The following is a 24,172-nucleotide window of genomic DNA, read 5'->3' as shown; positions in this document are numbered from 1 at the left end:
AAAAAAAAGCCTCCAAACTGGCTCGAACACTGGACCTCCGAACCAGTTCAGTGCTCCAGAAAAAGAGTGCCAAACTGGTCCATGCACATCCTTAATAGCCAGTGTTGGGCATAGCTGATATACAGGCTAAGAATAATTTCACAAATGCCTGCTTTTTCGCAAATAAGGGTAAGAAAAAACTATGCATACCATCATGCACTTGCCTATTTCATCATGTGTGCATGCCTCTTGGAGAGCTCTGGTCAGCAGAATGTTCCCAACAGACATACATGTAGCAAAAGAGAGTTGTGAATGAACCTTACATGTGATACAGGCATAGCTGTGTGTATTTCCCCCTGCACTACTTTCATGGAGGAAAAATGACATGTGTGAATTCATCCTTACACAAGTTCTCAGAATATAGTATGAGAGAACAGAGAGACTGTTAGCAAGAGCAGATTGATTTAATTATTTTGGCACACTGTGTGATATAGTTAGCTGTAGTGTAAAACTAATGCTTCAATACATGGGGAACCTCTCCTTCATGGTATTCTTTGTGCAACTTATTAAAATGATAGGATTGCTGCACTGACGTGCACATTCAGCACCTAAGTTGTAAATATTAACAAGGAAAATATTGAAGGATAATTTTAAAATAGTATACCACAGTACACATGCTAAAAATGCAAACCAAAGATTTACTGATCCTAAAATAAGCATCTTCTAATAAGTAAGAGAAAAAAGCAAACATGGCTTGAACTAAAAGTGGGGGGAATCTGTTAATCACAGCACTGACCTATTCTTCTTCTCCATTAAAAAATAATAATTCACAGGTATGTAGCCACCCTCTCACTCCAGCCACAACTCACAAGAGGGAAGGGCTTATGTTCTGAGTGTGCAGCCAGTTCCCATCCCACCCCCCACCCCCAGTCTCTATCCTCTCCTTCCTGCCCCAACACAAACCATCCAAACTGTTCTTTATTCGGCCTGAGATTTTAAAAAGATGATGTGGGGATCTGGTACAAGACTTAAGGTAAAGGAAAACCCAGGAAAAAATGTGCTACAGATACCAGCAGAGTTTCTCTTTAGCAGCTTGGAGGTTGTGGGGTAGCTTTTAAATAGTGCAAATACCTATATGGGTGGAACATGCATGCATACCCCGTTTGATTGTGGCCCAAGTCTTGTAGAAAACCTGCAGGTAGCCATTATAATTTAGAAGTAGACCTGCACAAAAATAAAGCATAGTTTGTCCTAAACTATCAACATTATTCAGAATTTAAAAACCCACAAAATAGTAATAATAAAGCATTAAGCTAAATCTAAATAAAAGGTTATTCAGAACAAGAATCTTCACAAATATAGCACAGCTGTGTCTCATAAAAATGTATATCTTTATACTTGAAACCGTTATCCATAATATAGATTAACTTAATGTTTATTATTATTAAACATGCAAAATTCATTGCATGATGCATATGCAAAAATGTATTCAACAGCTTCAACCAGGATAACTTCTGTTTTAGAAATCATCTTCAGTTGCTTTTTAATTCTTACTTTATTTTTCTGTGGCTCCAGGGCTCTTTAATCAATTATAATTTGTTTTTTTTTAAAAAAAGCCTTAATTATCTTGGGAAAAGCAAGGAGTGATTCTGAACTCCATACTTTTAGTAATACATTGTTCAAACACTTTCCATACTCTTAACCTATCATGCAGTTTATAATAAATAAGTGGAAATTAAGGAGAAACTTTTACAGATTTGTTTCAGAGTCAAGGTAAGAAATATTTGTTAACAAAGTATTAGAACTGGCTTAATGATAAATTTGAATAGTGGCATAAATTAAGGAGTAAAATGGCACCTGGATCACAATATAATCTCATGGAGATTAAAATTAATACACATATCAGTTATTATGCCATTTTACCTTTGAGCTAGTTAGCACTGATCCTACATCTCTCTCTCTTTTCCATTTCATATTGAAGTTTTAGTGTATACATTTGCCTCTGTTTTGATCAACAGATGTTAAAAGCTCTTCTCGACCTGATTTGTTCATGTACAGTGAGGGAAATAAGTATTTGATCCCCTGCTGATTTTGTCCGTTTGCCCTCTGACACGGAAATGACCAGGCTATAATTGGAATGGTAGGTTTATTGTAGCTGTGAGAGACAGAATAACAACAAACAAACCCTCAAAAGCCCAGTGCCCAAAAGTCAGCGATGGGTTTGCATTGTAGTGAGGGAAATAAGTATTCGATCCCCTATCAACCAGCAAGATTTCAGGCTCCCAGGTGTCTTTTCACTATATGCAGGTAATGAGCTGAGATGAGGAACACCCCCTGTAAGGGAGTGCTCCTAATTCCAGCTTGTTACAGTACCTGTATAAAAGACACCTGTCCATAGAAGCAAGCAATCACTCAGCTTCCAAACTCACCACCATGCCCAAGACCAAAGAGCTGTCGAAGGATGTCAGGGACAAGGTTGTAGACCTGCACAAGGCTGGACTGGGCTACAAGACTATCGCCAAGCAGCTTGGTGAGAAGGTGACTACAGTTGGCATGATAACTCGCAAATGGAAGAAACACAAAATAACTGTCAATCTCCCTCGGTCTGGGGCTCCATGCAAGATCTCACCTCGTGGAGTTGCAATGATCATGAGAACGGTGACAAAGCAGCCCAGAACTACACGGGGGGAACTTGTCAATGATCTCAGGGTAGCTGGAACCATAGTCACCAAGAAAACAATTGATAACACACTACGCCGTGAAGGACTGAAAACTTGCAGTGCCCGCAAGGTCCCCCTGCTCAAGGCAGCACATGTACAGACCCGTCTGCAGTTTGCCAATGCACATCTGAATGATCCAGAGGAGAACTGGGCGAAAGTGTTGTGGTCAGATGAGACCAAAATCGAGCTCTTTGGCATCAACTCAACTTGCCATGTGTGGAGGAGGAGGAATGCTGCCTATGAGCCCAAGAACACCATCCCCACCGTCAAACATGGAGGTGGACACATTATGCTTTGGGGGTGTTTTTCTGCTAAGGGGACAGGACACCTTCACCGCATCGAAGGGACGATGGACGGGACCATGTACCGTCAGATCTTGGGTGAGCACCTCCTTCCCTCAGCCAGGGCATTGAGAATGGGTCGTGGATGGGTATTCCAGCATGACAATGACCCAAAACACACAGCCAAGGCAACAAAGGAGTGGCTCAAGAAGAAGCACATGAAGGTCCTGGAGTGGCCCAGCCAGTCTCCAGACCTTAATCCCATAGAAAATCTGTGGAGGGAGCTGAAGGTTCGGGTTGCCAAACATCAGCCTCGAAACCTTTCTGACTTGGAGAGGATCTGCAAAGAGGAGTGGGACAACATCCCTCCTGGGTTGTGTGCAAACCTGGTGGCCAACTACAAGAAACGTCTGACCTCTGTGATTGCCAACAAGGGTTTTGCCACCAAGTACTAAGACATCTTTTGTGAAGGGATCGAATACTTATTTCCCTCACTACAATGCAAATCCATCGCTGACTTTTGGGCACTGGGCTTTTGAGGGTTTGTTTGTTGTTATTCTGTCTCTCACAGCTACAATAAACCTACCATTCCAATTATAGCCTGGTCATTTCTGTGTCAAGAGGGCAAACGGACAAAATCAGCAGGGGATCAAATACTTATTTCCCTCACTGTATCTGTTTCAATAGGTACCTGCTCAGTTTTTAATATCAAGGAAATTTTTCTTTGACTCTGCTGTTTCTATCAATCATCTTCTCCCCCTGCCCCCACCTCAAATATTTTACCTTTTCAAGCCTATTATTACTTAGTCATCCTAAAACATGGCAACAGGAAGACCAGTTAGAAAGCTGGTCCCAGAGGGCTGTGCATGCAACATTTCAGATCCTCTTTAAAATATATATATATAAGTACGCATTTTCCCCAAGCCTACATGGTACTCTTATGCTTGTTATTAACTCTTTAAGGAGAGAATTTCAGTGACTGAAGTACAAGGGTACAAAGGGGGGAACAACAGAAGTTATAACAATGCATTGACAAAGGCTAGCTTCATAAGAGTAACCTAAAAGCAGCAGTGATTCCTAGATGAATACAATGGGTGATATGTGGTGATTTCCTAAGACCACACATTTGTCACTGTAAACCTCAATCTCTTTCCTTCTTACCCCTACAATTTTCAGATCCCAATGGAATCAAGAAGGCAAAGGTCTAAAAACTCCAGGGATAAGAACAGATTTTCACTGTGTAGTTTCCTTTGTGTCTGTCACTTTCATACCGCAATCTGCAACATCGGATGCATAAATTGTGGGTTGACATAGGAGAACCCTTCAAAATCTGCTTGGTCTATGTTAGAAATGACCAGCTGATCAGGTGGCGTTAACACTGGCTGTCCTCTGGTAAAGAATTTGTCAAAGTTTTCGGCACCTTTGCCACACTGGGGGAGAAAAAAGGAAAATATGAAAATAAATGGAATCCATGTACAGTAAGTTTCCCAACAAAGCATCATACTGTTTAGAAAAGTGTACCTATTGAACTGAAATTAATTGATATGTCCCACAGTTCTTTTTCTGAATCAAGGACTGCTCATGTGTATAAGGGTTATTCTTTAATACACAGTGGTTAACAACAAAAATACTAAATTTTGATATTAAAATATAAATATTGTCTCATTTCAGATTATCTGGGTGATGTATAGTTTTCAGGTAGAATTTTCTGGATGCTCATTTCTGAAGTAAAATAAGTAATTATGACAAGGACCATGCCTCAATTAGTATAAAGATGGCCAGAAAAATCTCAACATACAAATGATATGGTGCTGGTAGATATGGCACTGGTTGTTTAGCAGGCTGTTACGCAGAAGGGAACTCAGAAAATTTAATTGCTGTTTCCTCTTCCAGCAGGCCTACCAGCTCTTTAACCTTGGAGAGCAGTGCCAATTACCCACAGAACCTCAAAATAGGTTTGATACCATCCATGACTTGATTATGGATGAAGGAGCCAACCTGGTATGCATTACGGATACATGGTCGGGAGAAGCTAGTTGTCCAGTTTGGTCCCAGTTTCTCCCAGTGGGATACTCTGTGGTGGAGTAGGTGAGAAGATGTTGGTGGGGAGGTGGCATGGCTGTGGTCTGTAAGAATATTATTTGTTTGTTTGTTCGTTCGTTTGATTTTTAGACCGCCCTTACAAAATAGCTCAGGAATATCATATCTCTTACTAGGATCCTTATTGGGGAATTGGCCTATACTGGGGAATTGGCCTATATTGTGTACCTAAGCCTAGGGACTACGGACAGACTGGGACTTCTGTTGCTGTACCGATCACTTGGCTGCCCAACAAAGTCCCTAACTGAGTTGATGGATCTGGTTGTGGAATTGGCATTGGAATTGCCCAGTTTGCTGGTGGTGGGGGAATTTAATGTTCTTTTGGGACTAGGTTGTCAGGAATGAATCAGGAGTTCATAGAGATCAGGACAACTATGGGCCTATCCCAGTTGCTCTATGGACCTACGCATGATGCTGGTCACACACTCAATTTGGTCTTTTGCTTTAATCATAGTGCTGTTCCATGGGTTATCTCCTGTCATCTCCCTATTGTTATGGATGGAACAACATCTGGTTAAGGTAGGACTTGCAACAACCCACCTCTGCAGGGGTGATGGCTCTATGAAGTTGGTCCGCCTAAGAAGGTTATTGGTTCCAAAAAGATTCCAAGAAGTCTTGGAAGGGTAAGGGTTTAGAGCTGGCTCTGCTATTGATTCTGTCAGTGCTCTGGTTCAAACATGGAATAATGAGCTCACTAGAGCAGTAGACACAATTGCTTCTAAGTGCAATAGCAACAGTCTATTACGGTCTTTGACCAGCCAAGTCCTAAGTGATTCTAATCGCTCCTTATCCTCTCCAACTTTCTTCAAAATTAGCCCCATGGTATTTGAAAGAACTTATGGGAGCTGAAGCAGAGAGGTAGACAACTAGATCACAAGTGGAGGAAGACTCGGCACGAATCCAACAGATCACAACACGGAGCGGCAGTGTGGGCAGCAAAGAAGTGGTTCTTTTCTGCTTGCACAAATTCCCATCTAGCAGAGTTGTTTAGGGTTGTGAGAGGGCTAGTATGTGCCCCTCTCCCTTGAATTTGACCTTGGAACCATAAGTCACTCACTGTGATGTCTTCAATGACTTTTTGTGTGGATAAAATCTCTTGTGGTGCACAACATGGGCTGGATGAGGGATAACAAATGGAAGTTGAATCAGAGGTACTGACTGTGGAGGTCAGGACCCAAGAGATGGTTTCGGTCTGCCTGTTCTGGATGGGATTACACTCCCCCACAAAAGAACAAGTACGTAGCTTAGGAGTACTGCTGGATGGATCCAAAACTCACTCTGGTTTCTCAGGTTGAGGCAGTGGCCAGGAGTGTTTTTTATTAGCTTTGGCTGATATGTCAGCTATGCCCATTTCTGACCTTAAAACAATGGTACATATCCTGGTAACCTCCAGGCTTTACTACTGTAATGCACTTGATGTGGGGCTGCCTTTGTACACAGTCCAGGAACTACAATTGTACAGACTGCAGCAGCCAGACTGCTCTCTGGTACAACCCAAAGAGACAATATAACAGAGATTTTAAAAGAACTACACTGGCTGCCAATATGTTTCTGGGCGAAATATAAAGTGCTGGTTATTACCTATGGCTCAATGGCTTGGGTTCAGGATAAGAGAATGCCTTCTTTGTCATGAACACTGCCTATTAAGATGATCTGGGTAGGTCAAATTACACTTGCCACCAGCTCATCTGGTGGTGACTAGGGACTGGACCTTTGCTGTGACTGACTTGAGGCTTTGGAATGTGCTCCCTGTCAAAATAAGAGCATCTCCATTTCTGATTGCTTTTTAAAAGACCCTTAAGACACACCTGAATTTTTGAGCATTTTTACATGTCCACCACATATGATAAAAGGTACCTTTCTGTTCTGTACGTTTCCAGCATCCCCCAGGATATTTGTTGTCCATCTTTGAAATCACCACTGGGGTAATATACCAGCGAAAAACCATCTTGTACCAATTTTCTCTTAAAGTACTATTTGCTATAAATCTTATATTCACCTTCCACTGAAATTCCCACTGTTGCATCTCTATTGTTCTGTGAAAATTCTGCATCCATTATATCATACAGTCTTTCACCTGTTCTGATTTCTAGTCATATTTCAATAGCAATTTGTATATCAGCCCTAGCAGATGCTCTGAGTTATTTGTTATTACAGTTTCGAATTCTGTCAGATCTCTCAATTTTCCACCTTGCTTCTGAGCTTCTTCCTGAATTATGCTGTTAATCTGTGAGTACAATAGCCAGGAAGGAGTTTCATCCCACTCCTGACTTAAAACATTGAATGGATTTCATTTTTGATCTTTCTGCCATAAGACTTTGTAAATTATAGGCTCTCCATTTATCAAATTGTTTTGTATGTTCTTCTCCGTGGAAATACATATTCAATATTGAAGCTATAGGTGACAATGCTAGCCGTATCCTTTGTTTATACTTATCCCATACCTTTAATAAACTGTACCTAATGGAGTGATTTATTAATTTCTACATCTGTCTTTAGACGACTGGCATCTCAAACTCTGGGGCTATGCATCAATGGCTAAAATTACTGCATATATTAAGAACAAATCTGAAGATATTTTTTTGCAGACATGGGAACCATTTATTCAATATAATATATTGCAGGGTATGGTTTCTCATCCAAGATTTGGTTTCTCTCTGTAGAGAAATTTGACGTTGATTGCCTGGTGTAGACAATTTTGCATTAATTTTGTTATTGCTTTTATTGTTAGTTCTCTTAGACTTGTAGCTACTTATCTTTCAGAGTGGAGAAGCGGAAGGGGAGATGGTGGAAATATTTCAGGCTGAGGAATATAGATTGTAATGAGAATCATTGTAATTGCTTTGTTTGACTAGGACTTTTTTTCTTTCTCTTTTCCCCTTTTTATTTTTCCTTTTTCCTCCTATTCTTTTGTATGTTTTGCTGTTTATATTAGAAATAAAATAATAAAAATATTTTTAAAACACACACACCTGTTTTCTCAGGCTTTTAACGGAAATTAATTTTAAACTGTTTGATTGTTTTTATCTCGTGAAATTGTTTTAACAGTTTTTATTCTATGAAATTAATTGTTTTACTCTGTTTATAATTGTGTTTTACATTGTGTACACTGCCTAGAGAAACACATATCAAGCGATATATAAATATGATGAATGAATGAATGAATGAATGAATGAATGAATACATAAATAAATGGCCCAAATATCAGAGGATCTCATGCTCATTAAATATTGGTAAATTCACCACAATCACAGACCTTGATCACACATGCACAGTAGGCAGAGTTGCACATGTGCACCCCTGGGTCAGATAATCAATAATAGTGCTGATCAGCTGTTCAGGTGAAGGACAAATCTACTTTCCTACCTGTCCCTGCCATTGTGAACGTGTGATTGGTGCTGTGGCCATATGTCCCTCTAAGTCATACTGAGGAAGAAATTGTTTACACAGTACTTTTCTGGATTCAGTTTCCCACCCAGCTAAGGGCACGTGCATGGAAGCTTGCTTCTGCACATAAATGCTTCTTTGCTGGATTGGGGCAATGGTTGTTATGAGGTGGCTTTAATGAATTTGTGTCTTGACAGTAACAGCAAAACTCTAAATGATACAGTCAATGGTGTGTGTGGTGTGTGTACGCACACATGTGTAGGTTTGTGTATTTGTAAGTAGGAAGGTGGGTTATAAATATTTTTAATACAATAAATACTGTCATACTAGCTGATCTGCCATTTGTTATTAATTTACCATGAGTATTTTCTACAATCTGTTAAAGCTCAAAAAGGTTACCTATTTATTAGAGGCACTAGTTCCATATTACTTTATTTAAAAAACCCAAAACATTATATGATCATGGCTATGAATCACAGCTGAATCATAGTGGAATTTGTCACGAGTGTGTCACCATTCTGCCAGCATGCACCATTTAATGTCTGGTTTGCTATAAATGGAAAAGTGTTTCCAGTGATACATTCTTTTACCCTTGCACTGTGTTTTAAAAAAACAAACTACTTTTGTAACAATCACAAAGGCAATTATCTTGATTGGTGTTTTGGTAGAATTCCAACCCACATGTTAAGAATAGATGCTTCGGAGAATGCTCTTTTTGGGTCCCCAGTTGATTCTGTACCAAATACCTTGAGGCTAGAACGATGGTTTCCATGGAATGCAATATATTAGAATTTCAAGCTGTAAACTGCTCACACCAAAGCTGAAAACCAGCTTTCCAGCACTTGAGTAAGCATAAGAAACATTCTAATAAAACTTGTTGAGTGCTGCTATTTAAACTTCAAATAATATTACTGTTAGTACCATGTGTTGCTAATGGCATTTTTGTCCACACACACATGACTTGTAAAACCACAAAGTATTTTAGTGTAAATAATCCTGCTGAAAAATAAATAGGGAACTCAAGTCACTCTCACTGAAACTTTACTGAATTCCTATGAAGTAGGAATTCAATAAAGACAAGAACAACAACACCACTGTGCTCTGAGATGTTGTTCCTTATCTTCAAGTCTGCTCAGAATTGAAAAAGCAATTGTTCCAGGATGGTGAAATCAAAGCAAACTTCAAGGAAGTGAAGAGGCAATAAGGACATAAGAGTATAGATGCTTTGGGAAGGAACAATGAAAACAATACAAGTAGTGCAAGGCCATTCGGCTACCAATAAAATGAGCATCATTCACTTCAGTATGACAGGGTTTCACTTCTTCCATCAACTTCAGTAAACACTAAAAATAGGTGGCTCCTGTACAGATAGATTTGAGGACATCCACCTACTTCAATGGCTGGTGTGGCTATATTCCTGTTCCATGCCCCAAAAAATATGGGCTTGATGATAACATGTTTGATGATTAAACTTAGTACCAGGGGGAGCCAAAGCCTCCACTATCCAAGACACTACCTCCCTCAAGTGAAAGTGGGGCCAACAGTCATGCCATGTGAGGGAAGGGGAGAGGAGGAAAGCTGTCATCTCCTCACCACCATCACCACTGCCCCTCTCCGCACTGCCCTAATGTGCTGCATAGCAAAACTTGGAGCACAATGGAAGAGGTAGTTCTCCTTAGAGTGACTGCAGCCCTTGGGAGAACTACCTATCCCATGGTCCTTGGGCACTGCTCCTCGACACAGTGCTACCCAGCCCATTAGGGCAACAAAGAGTGAGGGAAGGGATAAATCTTTTCCTCTCCTTGCGTACTGCCACTGCGTACTTGACAGGTAAGTAAAGGAAAGGAGGGGAGAGTATTTAGAGGGGGGAGAGCTTTGAGGGACTGCAAGGGCTAGTGGGAATGAGTGGGAAGGCCAGGAATTTTTATCCATCTGAGATTTAAGTACAAGGTGGTTAAGAATTTGGGGGCTTTAAAAGCTCATCCTCTTATTGGAGGCAGACTTACACACCCCAAACGTCCTTCTCTAAGCCTGGCTTGGGAGAACTCTGCTGGCAGTTCTACTCTTCAGTGATATATTTCTCCCCTTCATATTTTGCAAAATTTCAGACATGTTTGACTTGGATGATCCGCACCTTCTTTGGGCACCTGCCTTGCTTCTCTCCCCAAATGACTGCACTGTATAAAAATGTTTGCAGGGATGAATACAATGACTGACCTTGCAACTAAGGCTGCACATGCACTGTGGGAAGAAGCACCTGTGCTGTGGAAGGCTCCCTGACTACAGCAGAACCAGCAATTGCGAGGATGGTGGTGGTAGATGTGGTTGATCTTCTCCTTCCTCTCTATCACCCTGAAACTTGTCCCTGGGGGCTATGCAACCCTCAGATACATTTTTTCAGGTGGCCCAGGGTGTTTAACTGTGAAACCATAAATAGTTCACTGTCTTAGGAAAGAAAGTATTGCTCATCTTACATACCACTTTAGGCTTGAATGGAGGCTGGATCTCGCTGTTTTCCAGTTTTTCCCAGTCAATTCTCCTGAAGAAGGCATGCTCCCTGATGTCTCTCTCCCCCTCAGGCCCACAACCAAGACGTTTTGCAGGGTGTTTAGTCATTAACTGTATATCAAACATATCAAGGCATGAAAAGTGTTTTTCAGAATGGGAGCAGCAGATTACTTATGATTTGATTGACACATCACTTCAGGCCCAGCCCAAATCAACAGGATGGTGAGCCACCGTCCCTCACCATCCTGCAGTACACAGAGGATGCCATGTGTTGGTCCCCTCACCTTGAGCCCCACTACCTGCAGTGCAGACAGTGAGCTGCATGCGAATCTCTCCTAAGCTCAAAGCCAACCCTGAAGCTCTTGGCCTTCAGCAGAGGCGTATCTAGGGAAAATAGCACCTAGGGCAAGCACTGAAATTGCGCCCCCTGTCCAAACATCTGACATCCATCTTTCATATAACTTTACCATAATATCAGCTGAAAAATACAAGTCAAGCTCGTTAATCTTTTAATCTTTCAAAAACTATTTAGCAGTGGACGTAGCCAGACCAAAAAATGCTGGGAAACTACAAATTTCAGTCTGCTGGGGCTCATGAAATACCCAATTACTATTTGGAGGTGTACTTGGAAAACTAAACATACTTGGAAAACTAAACAGAAGTGCCTGTCTAATTCTCTACTATACATTGTAGCATCACTATTACATCAGTTTTAAAAAATACATGGAGAATTTGACTTTTCCCAGATACTCTGAAAATAATTAAAGGATAGGCAGAGTAAACTGTGTCACTGCTTGGAATATATTCTAGTATTTCAGAAAAACAGTTAAAATGAGAGAAAGAGAGCAAGAAACTCCCAATGGGCCTTATTACTAAGGATTTCACACTGATTCAAAGACAAACTTACCATTAATAGCCATATTATTAAGACATCACGTTTAACTCACTTATCACATGAAACAAAGTAAGAGCAAATGAATACAATCCTAGCTCATAAGCTTCAGCTCAGTATTCACAAGCCCTGATTCTCTGTACATAGTGCCAAAATGAATATGTGTACAGTAACTTATATTATATTAAATTAAAAAATTTACCTGCAGCCTCTTTGGGGGGCTTCCTAAAGGCTGTGGGGCGGTCTGCAAAGGTTCCCCCTCCCCCCACTGGTCTCTAGGGCCTTACAGGGACCACTTGAGCATGTGTGGTGGCCATTTTTAAAAATAAATTTTGTATTTAAAAAATGGCTACTGAAAACAAAATGGCCCCTGCCATGCTCAAATGGTCTCTGTGAGGCCTGGCATGGCCTAGGGCCTCACAGAGGCCATTTGAGCATGCACGGTGGCCATTTTGTTTTTGGTGGCCATTTTTTTTAAAATTACTTTTAAAAAATTGTGCCCCCCCTTCAAGTGGCGCCTGGGGCATGTGCCCTGCCTGCCCCATCCTAGATACGCCCCTGGCCTTCAGTTAGAGCAGACATGATATAATGTTAAAAAAATAGGCTTGTTTTCAAAGAATACACTTTAAAAAAATTTTTTGTGCTTTATTATATGATCAGACACAGCCCTGCAATAAGCAAGTGCATTAGAACTGTACCTGTAATTGTCTTTTATTGTTTCAGACCTGGTCATGTATGTCTGCAAAGAGAGACTCTTCTGGTTTTGGGGGTTTGTTTGTTTTTGCACCAATTAAACTTAGTAAGTTTCATTATGGTGAAACTACAAAACATGTTTTCCCCTTTATCTTCTGGGAACATCCTAGCATTCAAGACTCTGTATGCTTTCAGTTAACAGCACCTAACCTGTGCTTCTTCAATTGCACATTTAATGCTAACCTGATCAATAGCTTTGTGGAAAATGTGTGCCTTTAGGAAAAAGAGAAATGCTGCATATTTGAAACAGGAATAACCCTCTTATTGGAAGGGACTCCTTGATGCAAATTGGTAGTCAGTTTAGTTCTAATGTTTTTTCTGGCTGTGCTTATTGTATTCCTTTTACTTATTTGCTATATTTATACACAGTCTTTTAGCCAAAGGCTAAAGCTTCAAATGCAGCTTTATAATAAATACAATTCATATGTAAAAGGATTCAAACCCATAGATAGATAGATAGATAGATAGATAGATAGATAGATAGATAGATAGATATTATTATTTATTTGATTTCTATACCGCCCTTCCAAAAATGGCTCAGGGAGGTTAGATAGATAACTATAGCTATAGATATTTATTTATCTATTGATATTTATACAGGGTAGAGATAACAACAGGGTAGAGACGACCCACTAACTGAAACAGGCATCCATGCACATGATTACATATCAAGTGGTATCTTGCATTAGTGAAAGAGTCACCACAGATCAAACATGACTGACAGCTCTCATGTTCCCTCAGACCACTCAAGACAACACTTTCATGGCAGTTTGCATCAAGTGAGTCCAAGAAATCACTGAAAGTGATGAATGCCTCAGGGTTTAATGTCTGGACCTCTCACCTCAGCAGCATACCATATCACAACTTGTATGATCAATAACAAGCTGGCTGACTTGATGCCATGTACACCGCCTAGATTATTAGATAGATAGATAGATAGATAGATAGATAGATAGATAGATAGATAGACAGACAGATGTGCAACACACTGACATTGCCCATCAGCCAGCACTGCTATGCACCTGACAGGCAGTCCCAGCAGTGCTGTGCAAGTGGGCAATTATGCAACTGCTTAAAACTGTGTGTCCACAGCTCCACAGCACTACTTCCAATGGAAACAGGATGCACAATTCAATGCCGGCTGATGGACAATGCTGGCATTGTGTTACGCATCATGTTGGCCACTGTTCTGAAAACAGATTTTATTATTAGAATTTGCTTGTTTACCCCCTTGCAAATGGACACAGCTTCTTTGGACATTGCTTTTGGATAAGAAACATTATGCTCCATTATTGACTGGAAGAGCTCATCTTCATCCTCACCATCAAATGGAGGCTGTTAAAACAAAATAAAACATGTAATAGGAAATTCAAAATTATTATTATTGGTATTTTCCAACCTTCCTGACAAAGAGAGCACCTAGAACACCACTGGCACATTCCTCACCCCCTCCTGAAGCCTCTGGACCTGAGACCCCCACCCCTACCAAACTACTGCTAAAGGTCAGGGGACCTTTGGCAATGGCATGGGATGTGGCCATTACAAATAGTGCTGTAAATTAGGCCTCTTTCCTGCTTACCCCCCCCCCCCCCACAAAACAGCTTGTCAAGACTGGTTTTTACCATAGGAATTGAGACAGCACAGAGCAGTTTTGTCAAGCTTGGTCTTAAATACAGCAAATTCTGTGGACATCTCTAACGAGGATTACTTGCACAACTCTTCCATGTATTATTATTTTAAAATATGCATAGAACACTTCTCAACAACAAAGGTCTCAAAACAATTTACATACCAAATGTAAACCACTATGCTGGGCTGAATAGGGACAATTGCTCTCCACCTTCTAAATGTGCCAGCCACTTTAAAACACGCCTCTTTCCCCAGATATCAGAGGTTATCTGGGTGCCTCATTGCCCAGTTAACAACCCCTTTATGCCAAGACAACCTCATTTAAGGAACAATGGTAATTTAATTTCTTTATAGTATTTAAATCACTATTGAAATGATTTTTGTACCAATGAAACAGAATGAAGAAGAAAAAAAATGGGATGCTACTTTCAGCTGAACTCTGCCACTCTGTGTTTGCTTTCCTCATTGCATGCCTGAATGAACAGAATCAGCTGGCGTGCACACAGAAAGGAATTGGTGATTAAGGCTGATGAGCTATTAATTATGCATGTCATGCGCCTGTTGTAATTGTGCAACTTTCAGAGAACATGGAAGAACTGCCTTGATATGACCAAGCATCTAACAACTCTGCTAAACCTCTCTATCTAAGGTCGCATATTTCATATTTATCAAGCACCTCACAGCAGTGGTTGCTCATTAAACGATTACATATAAAAACAGAGTAATCCTTACCTGACCAGCTAGCATCTCATACAGCAGTACACCATAGGCCCACCAGTCAACTGATTTTCCATAGGGCTGATAGGCAATAATCTATGGAATTCAAGGGAAGATATATTTGTAATGATGACTTAAATGCATTCCTGAAAAGACATTACTGCAGGAAGATTCAACACATATATCCTAGCAAACGACTAATTCAAGGGGATGAGGCAATCCCAAAGTTTCCACTATAAACTGTTTCAGCTCCAGATGGCATAATTCTCTGAATATGATTGGGCTGGCATAGGAATATCCCAAGACTTTGAGATTATTGATCTCCCAGATAAGCCGTGGATTCTGCAACTCCATTTAAGGAGCAGTGGCCCACATGATGCACAAGGCAACTTGAGCATTCCCACCTGGCCAGTCCTGGCCGTTGTGCACAAGAGTGTAGTTGCACAACTTTGTAAAGCAGCACACCACTTGCACAATGGAATGTATGTAAGTAGCACCATGTAAGTGCGAACATGTTGTTTTAAGCAGCTGCTCAACTACATTCTTGTGCAACACTGCGGGGGCTGGCTTCCATGGGCGTAGCAGCTCTGGCTGATCAGGAGCGACATTTTCATTCAGCTGTCCACCACAACCTTAAGATCCCTTTCATGGTTAGTCGTGGACCACCTCACTGCGTACCCCAATTTTGAGATCATTTATGAACAAATTAAAAAGTGTCTACATGCTTCAATGTGAGAGAGGTTTTTGGAGCAACTTATTTATTTAGAGGTATTTTTTTACCGCACCTTTCCTAACTGCCTCAAGACTGTTTAAAACAGCAGTTACTCCAGAATTACTCTGGAACTCTTGAATGAGCTTCCTGTAGATCTCAGGAGGACCAGGTCTTTCCTTAGTGGAAACTTCCTTTTGACTTTTAAAGAGGCAAGATCACCTATTTCTCAGCCTGGGAGTGCTCTTGGATTCCCAGGTTGTGTGGCCAGGAGTGCCTTTGGTCAGCTTCAGCTGGTGCCCACTGTGCCCATTCCTGGGAAAGGTGGATCTGGCTACAGTCACATGTTGCATCAAGACTGGATTACTTAGCAATCTTTGAGGCTGCTTTTGAAAACTGTCCAGGAACTTCAGCTACTACAAAAAGCAGCCACTAAAGTTTTGATTGGGGCCAGGTTTTTTGCAGCATGTACTTAACATGCTCTCTGACACCAACGGTACCAGTTGCTGGTCCATTTCTGGGTGCAATTCAAAGTGCCAGCCATCTATTATATTAATTCTTGTAGACGTGCCTCTGTGGGGATGCGTGCCGGAAACCCAGCGGATTGGCTGGGCAGCGGAGGCGCTGGATTGGCTGGGCAGCGTTTGGCCGCGTAGGGAAGTGGCCGCTTGGGGAGGAAAGGAAAGGAAGGAAGGCAGGCAAGTGGAGAGGAGAACTGAACGGACTGGGGCAGAAGGAAGGGGAGAAGCTGAGGGGAGAGAAAGCGGAGGAGCCTGGCTGGGCAGAGACACAGAAACCGCTGGCTGCTTCAGAAGACGCTTGCTAGAGGGAGGGAGGGCCATGCAGGAAGGAGCCAGCTGAACGCTTGGCCGCCCAACACTAGGGACTGGAGGAAGGAGGAGGCGGCAACAACCAGTGGGGAAAACACAAGCAGGCTAAAAAGCGGGGAGAGGGGGGGAAGCACGAATGAGAGAGAGAAAGAGGGAAAAATGGAAGAGGGAGCAAGCTGGGGCAGAAGGCTTGGGGGGAGAGCAGACTGGGGCTGAAGGCTGGGGGGAGGGGACTAGGCCTGAAGGCTGGGGGGAGGGGCTGGGGCAGAAGGCTGGAGAGAAGCGGACTGGGGCAGGAGGAGTATACTGCGGAGGCAAGCGGCAGGCCGCGGAGCCGGTACTTGGCCCAGCAGTGGGCCTGCCAGGTGGCGAGCCTGGCCAGCCCGCGGAGGCCAGGCGGCAGGCCCGGCTCGCCTGCGGAAGCCAGGTGGTGGGTCACAGAGGCCAGGCAGTGGCGGTGGGCCCAGCTCACCCGTGGAGGCAAGGCACCCATGGGAGGCCAGGGCGGGAGGGAACCAGGCAGCGAAACTTCCCTGTTCGCTGCCCGGGAGGAGGAGCAGTGGTGGCGGGGCCCTTTTTGGCCGCCTGCCGCCTGGTAAGGCCTGTGGCGGCAGAGGTAAAGAACTCAGTGCGGGGAGGGCAAGAGAGAGTGGAGAGGGAGGGAGGGCAGGAGAGAGTGGGGCAAGAGGAGGAGGGGGGGCAGGAGAGGGAGGGAGGGCAGGAGAGAGTGGGGCAAGAGGAGGAGGGAGGGCAGGAGAGGGAGGGAGGGCAGGAGACAGTGGGGCGGGGGGGAAGCCAGCCCTAAGGAGCGCACAGATGCTCTGTGCGGGTCGGCTAGTTCCTTTTAAAGTCCTAAGCAGCCTGGGACCAGGATTCCAAAGGGACCATTACCTCTCATATGATCCTGCCCTTCCGCTAAGGTCAGCAGGGGAGTCAGTCACTTCTACATGTTTAAGGAAAGAAGGAAGATTCTTATGCTATGGTAGTAGTACTAGGCCCTCATAGGAACTTAATACTAGTATAGAAGAGGGATGTGTAAATAGGTTTGAGTTAGAACCAGTTTGAATTTGAACCGGTTTGGTTCAACGGTTCTAACTCAAACTAAACAGGCCCCTCAGATGGCAATGCTCAGGGATTTTTTTTAAAAGTGCAGTGCACTTTTTATCCTTTTGTTTTTAATTTGTTGTCGGTGGGTGGCCCACCTGCAGGCTGCCCATCTACTCCCTCACCCCCCAAGACGGCATGTGTGTATTGCTGCTCCTGCTTGCCTCTTGCTGCTGCCAGCTAGTGTGCTGCCCTGCTGGGCTGCAGCCCCTGGCCTGGACTGTGTACTGCAGCCCAGGGATAAGAATTCAGGACATAGAACAAATGAGTGTTCTTTTCTGGAGCTCTAAAAAGGCATTTTATAACTTCCACAAATTCTAGTTTGCTATGTACAAGGTATAATGTCCTATATAATAAAATGGTTGGGTACCTGCGTCCGTGTCTTTTTCGGGTGTTCTGCGCATGCGTGGTGCGTGCGTGCGCAGAACACGGCGAGAGAGACACGGAGTGGGTGCCGGCCGCCATGTTGGGCGGGTGGAGAAGTGAAGCCGCGGGCCGAGGAGAAGCAGCCACTGCTGCCGCTGGCCAGGGGGAGGAGCAGCGGCAGGCCGAGGAGAAGCGGCCGCCGCCGGGCGGGCAGGCCGGCCAAGGACAAGCGGCCGCCGACAACGCCAGACGGCCAGGCGAAGCTAGGAGGCAGCGGGGAAAGCCGGGCGAAGCGGCAGCGGTCCCGGGTGGCGCCAGCCCCGGCTGGAGGAGGCGGTGGGCCCGGGCGGGAAGAGGCGGTGGGCCCGGGGAAAGCCGGAGCCCGGGGAAAGTCGGAGGAGGCGGCGGTCTGGCGGCCAACATCGGGTTCTGCGGCGGCGGCGGGTGAACTCGACCCCGCCAGAGACGGGGGGGGGGGAAGAGAAAGTTAGCTGGCCCCAAAGGTCTACTAGCACCCGTTAATTTAACAGGCTGAAAGTTACTAGTCAGTTATATTATGACAAGGTCTTATAACCATAGTCTAAATAAAATGGAGGAAAACAGCCTACCATGCTAATTCAGTAACTTGCGTGCAACACAAAATGAGACTGGAAGTTGTATTCACACTTTTAAAAGGATGGGTGCTATTCAGGGCTCTAATTGGGAGAATGTTATTTTTATAGCTGCTTCCCTTATACACACAAGGAAATCTTACGTAGATTAATGAAAGGTTTATTCAACAACAACTCCATTTTCTCCTTCTCCTTTCCCTCCCTTTTCCTTTTTGACTCTTCCCCCACACTCTTTATAGGATCCACCCTGGGACAAAGGACCAAACAAACGGCAAAAGATTACTGAATAGAATACAACAAATGTGTACAGTACTTCAAAGATGTAACTAATCGGGAAGCTGAATTATTCCCTTTCAGATTATTAAAGGAAAGGTTCTTCCCTTTAAAAGGTGAGAACTAGAGAAAAAGACATTTTAGCTCATTGCCTTAGTAGTTCTGGATGACAGAACTACTGTCACGAAATAAAGTATTTTAGAAGCATTTATTTGTATGGAAAGGATTTTAATCATGTCAAGGTTTGATTTCCCTGCAAGTAATGCACCAGTCCTATTTGACACAAATCTAAGACATAATAGTGTGGCATGTTCTGGCCTTGTTTAGGGGGCTTTGTAGCCTGCAGCATGGTCTGAGGGCACACGATGCATCCACCCTACATTGTTTGGCCTTGAGAGTTTCATTTCAGATTTATTTATTTATTTAATTTTATATCCCGCTCTTCCTCCAAGGAGCCCAGCGCGGTGTACTACATACTTAGGTTTCTGCTCACAACAATCCTGTGAAGTAGGTTAGGCTGAGGGAGAAGTGACTGGCCCAGAGTCACCCAGCAAGTGCTGAATGGGGATTTGAACTCGGGTCTCCCCGGTCCTAGTCCAGCACTCTAACCACTACACCACGCAGTGAGGTGGGAGGAAGCCATCAGGACTGGGAGCATGCAGGGAGAAGTTAACCCTCTCCGCTTGTGCTGTAGTCCTGAAAAAGTATCCCTTGCAAAGTTGTTTGCCTCTTGGAAGCAAAGAGGCAATGAGTGCTAATGGCAGCACATCCATCCTGAAACAAAGAGCAGCTGTAGAGAGGTGATTTTCACTGAGACAACAATGGAAGGGGAATGAGTTAAAATCCCCCCTGCATGCCATGGTCTTGCTCATGGCCAAACAATGTAGGGTGGTTGCATCATGTGCCCTTGATCCTGATTGCCATTATAACTGCTACTCAAAATTCAAAAAACAAACATAGGACTTACTACCTGTTTCAGGTAATATGTACAGTAGTTTTGTTATCAGACAGAACAGTTAGGTAGGAGTGCACCAAAGCAACTGTGAGGGGGGCAATTATTTCATCAATTTCCCATTCATTATTCCTCATTGGTCTCTGCCTGGCCTAACCAGGTTTGCAGTGCTGGGGGATGCCTAGGCTAAAGCGAGTGTAAGTTTCTCCCAATTCATCACTTTCCTTCACTCCCATCACTATGGAGGCATGATAGATTAGGAACTGTCTAGGAATTGGCACTAGGACACTACTCAAATGTGAATTTCACAATCGTTTTGAGAGAATTTATGTATAATACTTAAAATCTCAAATAATAATTACCTCAGGTGCAATATAATCTGGAGTGCCACAGAAGGTCCTTGTCGTTACTCCGTCACTCATATTCTCTTTACACATTCCAAAATCTGCAATCTTAATGTGTCCCTCATGATCCAACATTACATTATCTAATTTCAGATCCCTGCAATAACAATTCGAACTTTAATACTCTTGCTAGTATACTTATGCACTAACTACTTGGAAACAGTAGTCTTGGTTTTGGACTAATTTGGGGGCTGAGGATAAACAGACTGAAACTGAATCCAGACAAGATGGATGTTATGCTGGGAGGAATGTCTCTCCCTGTTAAGGTTTCCGCTGCTTAAGGCTCCTATTCCCATAATGATTTAGATTAATAGCCTGGGAGTGCTTGTTGTAGGTCCTGAAGTCTCAGGTGGTAGCCTAACCAGGCATTTTGAAACCTCAAGTACTGTGAAGACCTGAACCTGCTCTCAAAGAGAGAGTTTGGAAGCTTCACCTGACACAATTGCTGACATTTGCCTAAAGGGAAGAGGGGCAAACCAAACTGCTTTAGCTTCTGGCACTATTCAAGATTCTGTTTTTTTTCTTTATAAAGCCATACACTGGAGCAAACTCTATTTCTCAAAGAGCACCCCCATCAGATTGGTTAGGAAAATCCTGCTCAGTGAAATCCAGTCTGCAAAATGTCTGGGCAGGGCTTCCTTTGGTGGTAGTCACAGTATTACACCCTGTTTAGGCCTCCTAAACAGGGCCTGACTATGGATATGGAGATGTCCATAAAAGCCTTTAAAACTTTTTATGCACATAACTTGTGCTGTTTGGAGCTTCTATTCCAGACTAGGGGTGTGCACGAACCAAAAATTGTGTTTTGGTTCAAATTTGGATCGAATTCGAACCAAACCACGTTGCCGAACCGGTTTGGTTGAACTGAACTGGTTGGTCCAGTCCATTTAACCAAACTGGTTCAGTGGTTCAAGCAGCTATGCTTGTGCAGGGGAATGTGGTGAGGAGTCCCCTTTAGAAGTAATGGGGTGGGGGATTATCTAAGGGGCAGTCAGGGTGTGTGTGTGTGTGTGAGAGAGAGACTTGGTTTAAAGGTCTTACCGGCAAAGCTGGTGGCGCTGGCGCTCGCCCCCCTGGTGCGGTCCAAGCATGCACAATCCCTCTTTAACAAGCTGCATGCGTGGTAGCAGGACAGTTCCAGCATCCACGGAAGATGGAACTGCACTGCCACTGTGTGGGTGGCTTGCTAAAGAGGGATCATGTGTGCTTGGGCCATGCCAGAGGGGTGGGAGCAGTGGCACTGGCAGTTGTGCTGGGCTGGTAAGCCTTTAAGTTACTTATTTCATCCCACCCCCTGCTCTGTGATGAACCTGTTCTGCCTGAACCAGGCTTGGTTCAGTCCAATTGCAGACCAAACTGTCTCCAGTTCAGTTTGCGATCGAGCCTCTGAACTGGCCCAGTTCAGGGTGAACCAGTTTGGCATCAAACAGTTCATGCACACCCCTGTTCCAGACTAGGATTGCACTACTGCAAGATTGCTCAATTTTGCACAACCACATATCTAATTTGTTTTAAAGGGAACTTTTGCACAATTGTGCAAGCGCTTAGACAGGATGTCAGCCAGTCATTCCTACATGAATTGTATAAATGTGCAATTGTCTTTATTCCAGAAGCCAGGAACATGAGACAAGTCATTTCTTTTTCATCACTGCCAACAAAACTGGTACTGCAGTACAAACAAGAATGACTACAAGAATGAATTACTGAATACGTACCGATAAACGATTCCCTTTTTATGGAGAAAGAAAAGTCCCACTGAGATCTCCGCTGCATAGAACCTAAAAGGAACAAACACTGCATTAGTCATATGATGAACACCTTTCTCTTCTGCTGAATTAGGTCTGAAACTTATTTATCTATTTGATTGATTGATTGATTGATTGATTGATATACCGCCCTTCCAAAATGGCTCAGAGAGAGAGACTCTGAAATAGCTCAGAGAGAGATTATCACACATGCAAATGTGATACCTGCCAAGTCATATGGCTTGATCTTTGTGGCTTGACTTAGCAATATTCTGATATTACAGGGGCAGATAAAGCTTAGAATGTATCATCCACGAATCTCCCAAAGGCAGACCACTCCTTGTAGGAGCAGTTCTTACAGGGAGACCAGGAGTGTAGAGAGGTGTTTTACCACTCTTATGCAACATCCAGTCAGCATCCCTCTGAGGTAGCCCCACCCAGACTCCAGCTTGGTCACTTTGAGGCTGGGTCCATAGCTCTGTGTAGAGCACGTGCTAGCCTGCAGAAGGTCCTAGGTTCAGTTCCTGGGCATCTCCAGGTAAAGCTGGAAAAGACCCCTGTCTGAAATCCTGGAGAAGTTCTGCTAGTCAGTGTAAACCAGAGGTTTCAAACTCTTGCAGCCCTTCTACAGACGTTGAGTCCAACAACTGGAGGTCCTCAGTTTGAGATCCCTGGTGCAGCCAGTGCTGAGCTAGAGGGACCAATGGTCTGTCTCACTATAAGGCAGTCTCATAGGTTCATATGCTGGTCAAACAGAGTTGCTGTTAGCTTGTACGTATGTGAGGCAGTGACCTCACCTACCTCTAGGAAGCTGGCAGGATAAGCAGGCCTACACAACCCATGAATCAGCACCAGCAGATCATGGTACAATATATCAATGTATGGTCATGGTGGGACCTGAGTCTTTGGCATTAAATATGAAAGGTAGGTGGTGGAATATCTCTCTCAAGTTAAGAAAGAGCATATCCCACAGGCTTCAAAATTGCTGGAAGAATTCCAGGAACAAAGGGAAGGAAAGTGAGCAAGCTACTAGTCATCACTGAGATTTCTGATGCTCTTCCTTGCTCTCTTCTTTTCTCCCTGACTTTCTGGGCTATCATATTTGTCACCAGGGGCCTCCTATCCAAGAAAGGTGAATAGCTTTTCCTCTTTTGGAAGAGAGTTATCAATATCAGCCCAGAATGTTATGCTTTATTTAAGAGAAACATAATAATTCATAATTAGACCATTGTTCTGACATAAGCATCAGAATGAAGAACAGATACTGACATATCAGACTATATCTAATTTTTTCTGACTCATACTAAAATTCAACTCATTTAGGCACATCACACAGTAATTCAAAAAACACTGTCCTATTCAGAATGTTCAATGGATTAATTACATGAAGCTAAGTGAAATGATTGCCATCTAAAATGTAATTGTTCTGAGTAGTTTAAGTCTATGCAATATTGATGATCTTTTGAAGCCGGAGCTTTGCCAATTAAGCACAGCGGAAGAGGAAAGGAGGTGGGGAAGAGAGGGATGTAATCCTAGAACAAAGTACCAAATTATTTTGATTTAAAACATCAACAGAAAGACACTCACACTGCTTGGGGCTCCTTGAATTTTCCTACTTGCTGAATATGATACATGAGGTCACCACCATTCACATACTCCATGACAAAGTACAGGCGATCCTAGCACACACAATATGAAACCAACAAAAACGTCAGGAAGAAGAAACTGACAGTATGAAATTGTTTTGTTAATACTGGAGGGAAAAAACATTCATAGCACAGCTACATATTCAGAACACAGTCGCAAAAATAATCAGACAAGAATGATTTATAGCTATAATAAAGTCTACCAGAGCTGTTTGGTAGACAAGTTCATATTGCTTTTTGTCATTGGGTTTTACCAGTTGCATTTATAGAAAGAAAAATGCTCCCATTTCCCAATTTTAATGCTTCTGAGGTAACATAAGGAAGAAGGAAAGCAAGAGAACCTTGCTTATTCTGAAGTTCTCACTCTCTTCCTTAGCTTCATTTAAACAGAAAATATGAATGGCTGCCTAAGGAAGAAATATTAAAATGGTATTAACATGACCCACAAGAGGGTGGGCGGGAAGGCAGGGTCCAACTCACCTTCCACCCAGACAACAGTGTGCCTCCTCTTCAGCAGGGAGCATTGCTGCGCACCTACACAATCCATGCTGCTTGGAGCAGCGCAA

At 43.2% G+C, this 24,172-nt stretch overlaps 1 protein-coding gene across 11 annotated transcripts in view; it reads right to left on the bottom strand.

The window, feature by feature from the left end:
- The window catches only part of PRKCA (protein kinase C alpha), a 306,310-nt gene that overhangs the window by 5,605 nt on the left and 276,533 nt on the right, over positions 1-24,172 (bottom strand). For 3 of the 11 annotated variants that reach the window (XM_053298397.1, XM_053298406.1, XM_053298408.1), the window contains 8 exons: positions 23,548-23,639; positions 21,931-21,993; positions 20,174-20,312; positions 14,982-15,062; positions 13,848-13,955; positions 10,946-11,086; positions 4,252-4,410; positions 190-1,203 (listed from right to left, as the gene is read on the bottom strand). In XM_053298397.1, the coding sequence (XP_053154372.1) occupies positions 1,192-1,203; positions 4,252-4,410; positions 10,946-11,086; positions 13,848-13,955; positions 14,982-15,062; positions 20,174-20,312; positions 21,931-21,993; positions 23,548-23,639 (795 nt within the window). In that variant the 3' untranslated portion in view covers positions 190-1,191. Of the gene's footprint in view, positions 1-189; positions 1,204-4,141; positions 4,411-10,945; positions 11,087-13,847; positions 13,956-14,981; positions 15,063-20,173; positions 20,313-21,930; positions 21,994-23,547; positions 23,640-24,172 lie in introns of all 11 variants that reach the window. The other 8 variants (XM_053298400.1, XM_053298402.1, XM_053298403.1 and 5 more) reach the window with 6 other exon arrangements.

This window comes from Hemicordylus capensis, chromosome 2, assembly GCF_027244095.1.
Source record: "Hemicordylus capensis ecotype Gifberg chromosome 2, rHemCap1.1.pri, whole genome shotgun sequence".
Lineage (NCBI taxonomy): Eukaryota > Metazoa > Chordata > Lepidosauria > Squamata > Cordylidae > Hemicordylus > Hemicordylus capensis.
Note: the sequence above shows the minus strand (reverse complement) of the source record. Positions and strands in the feature narration are given on the sequence as shown.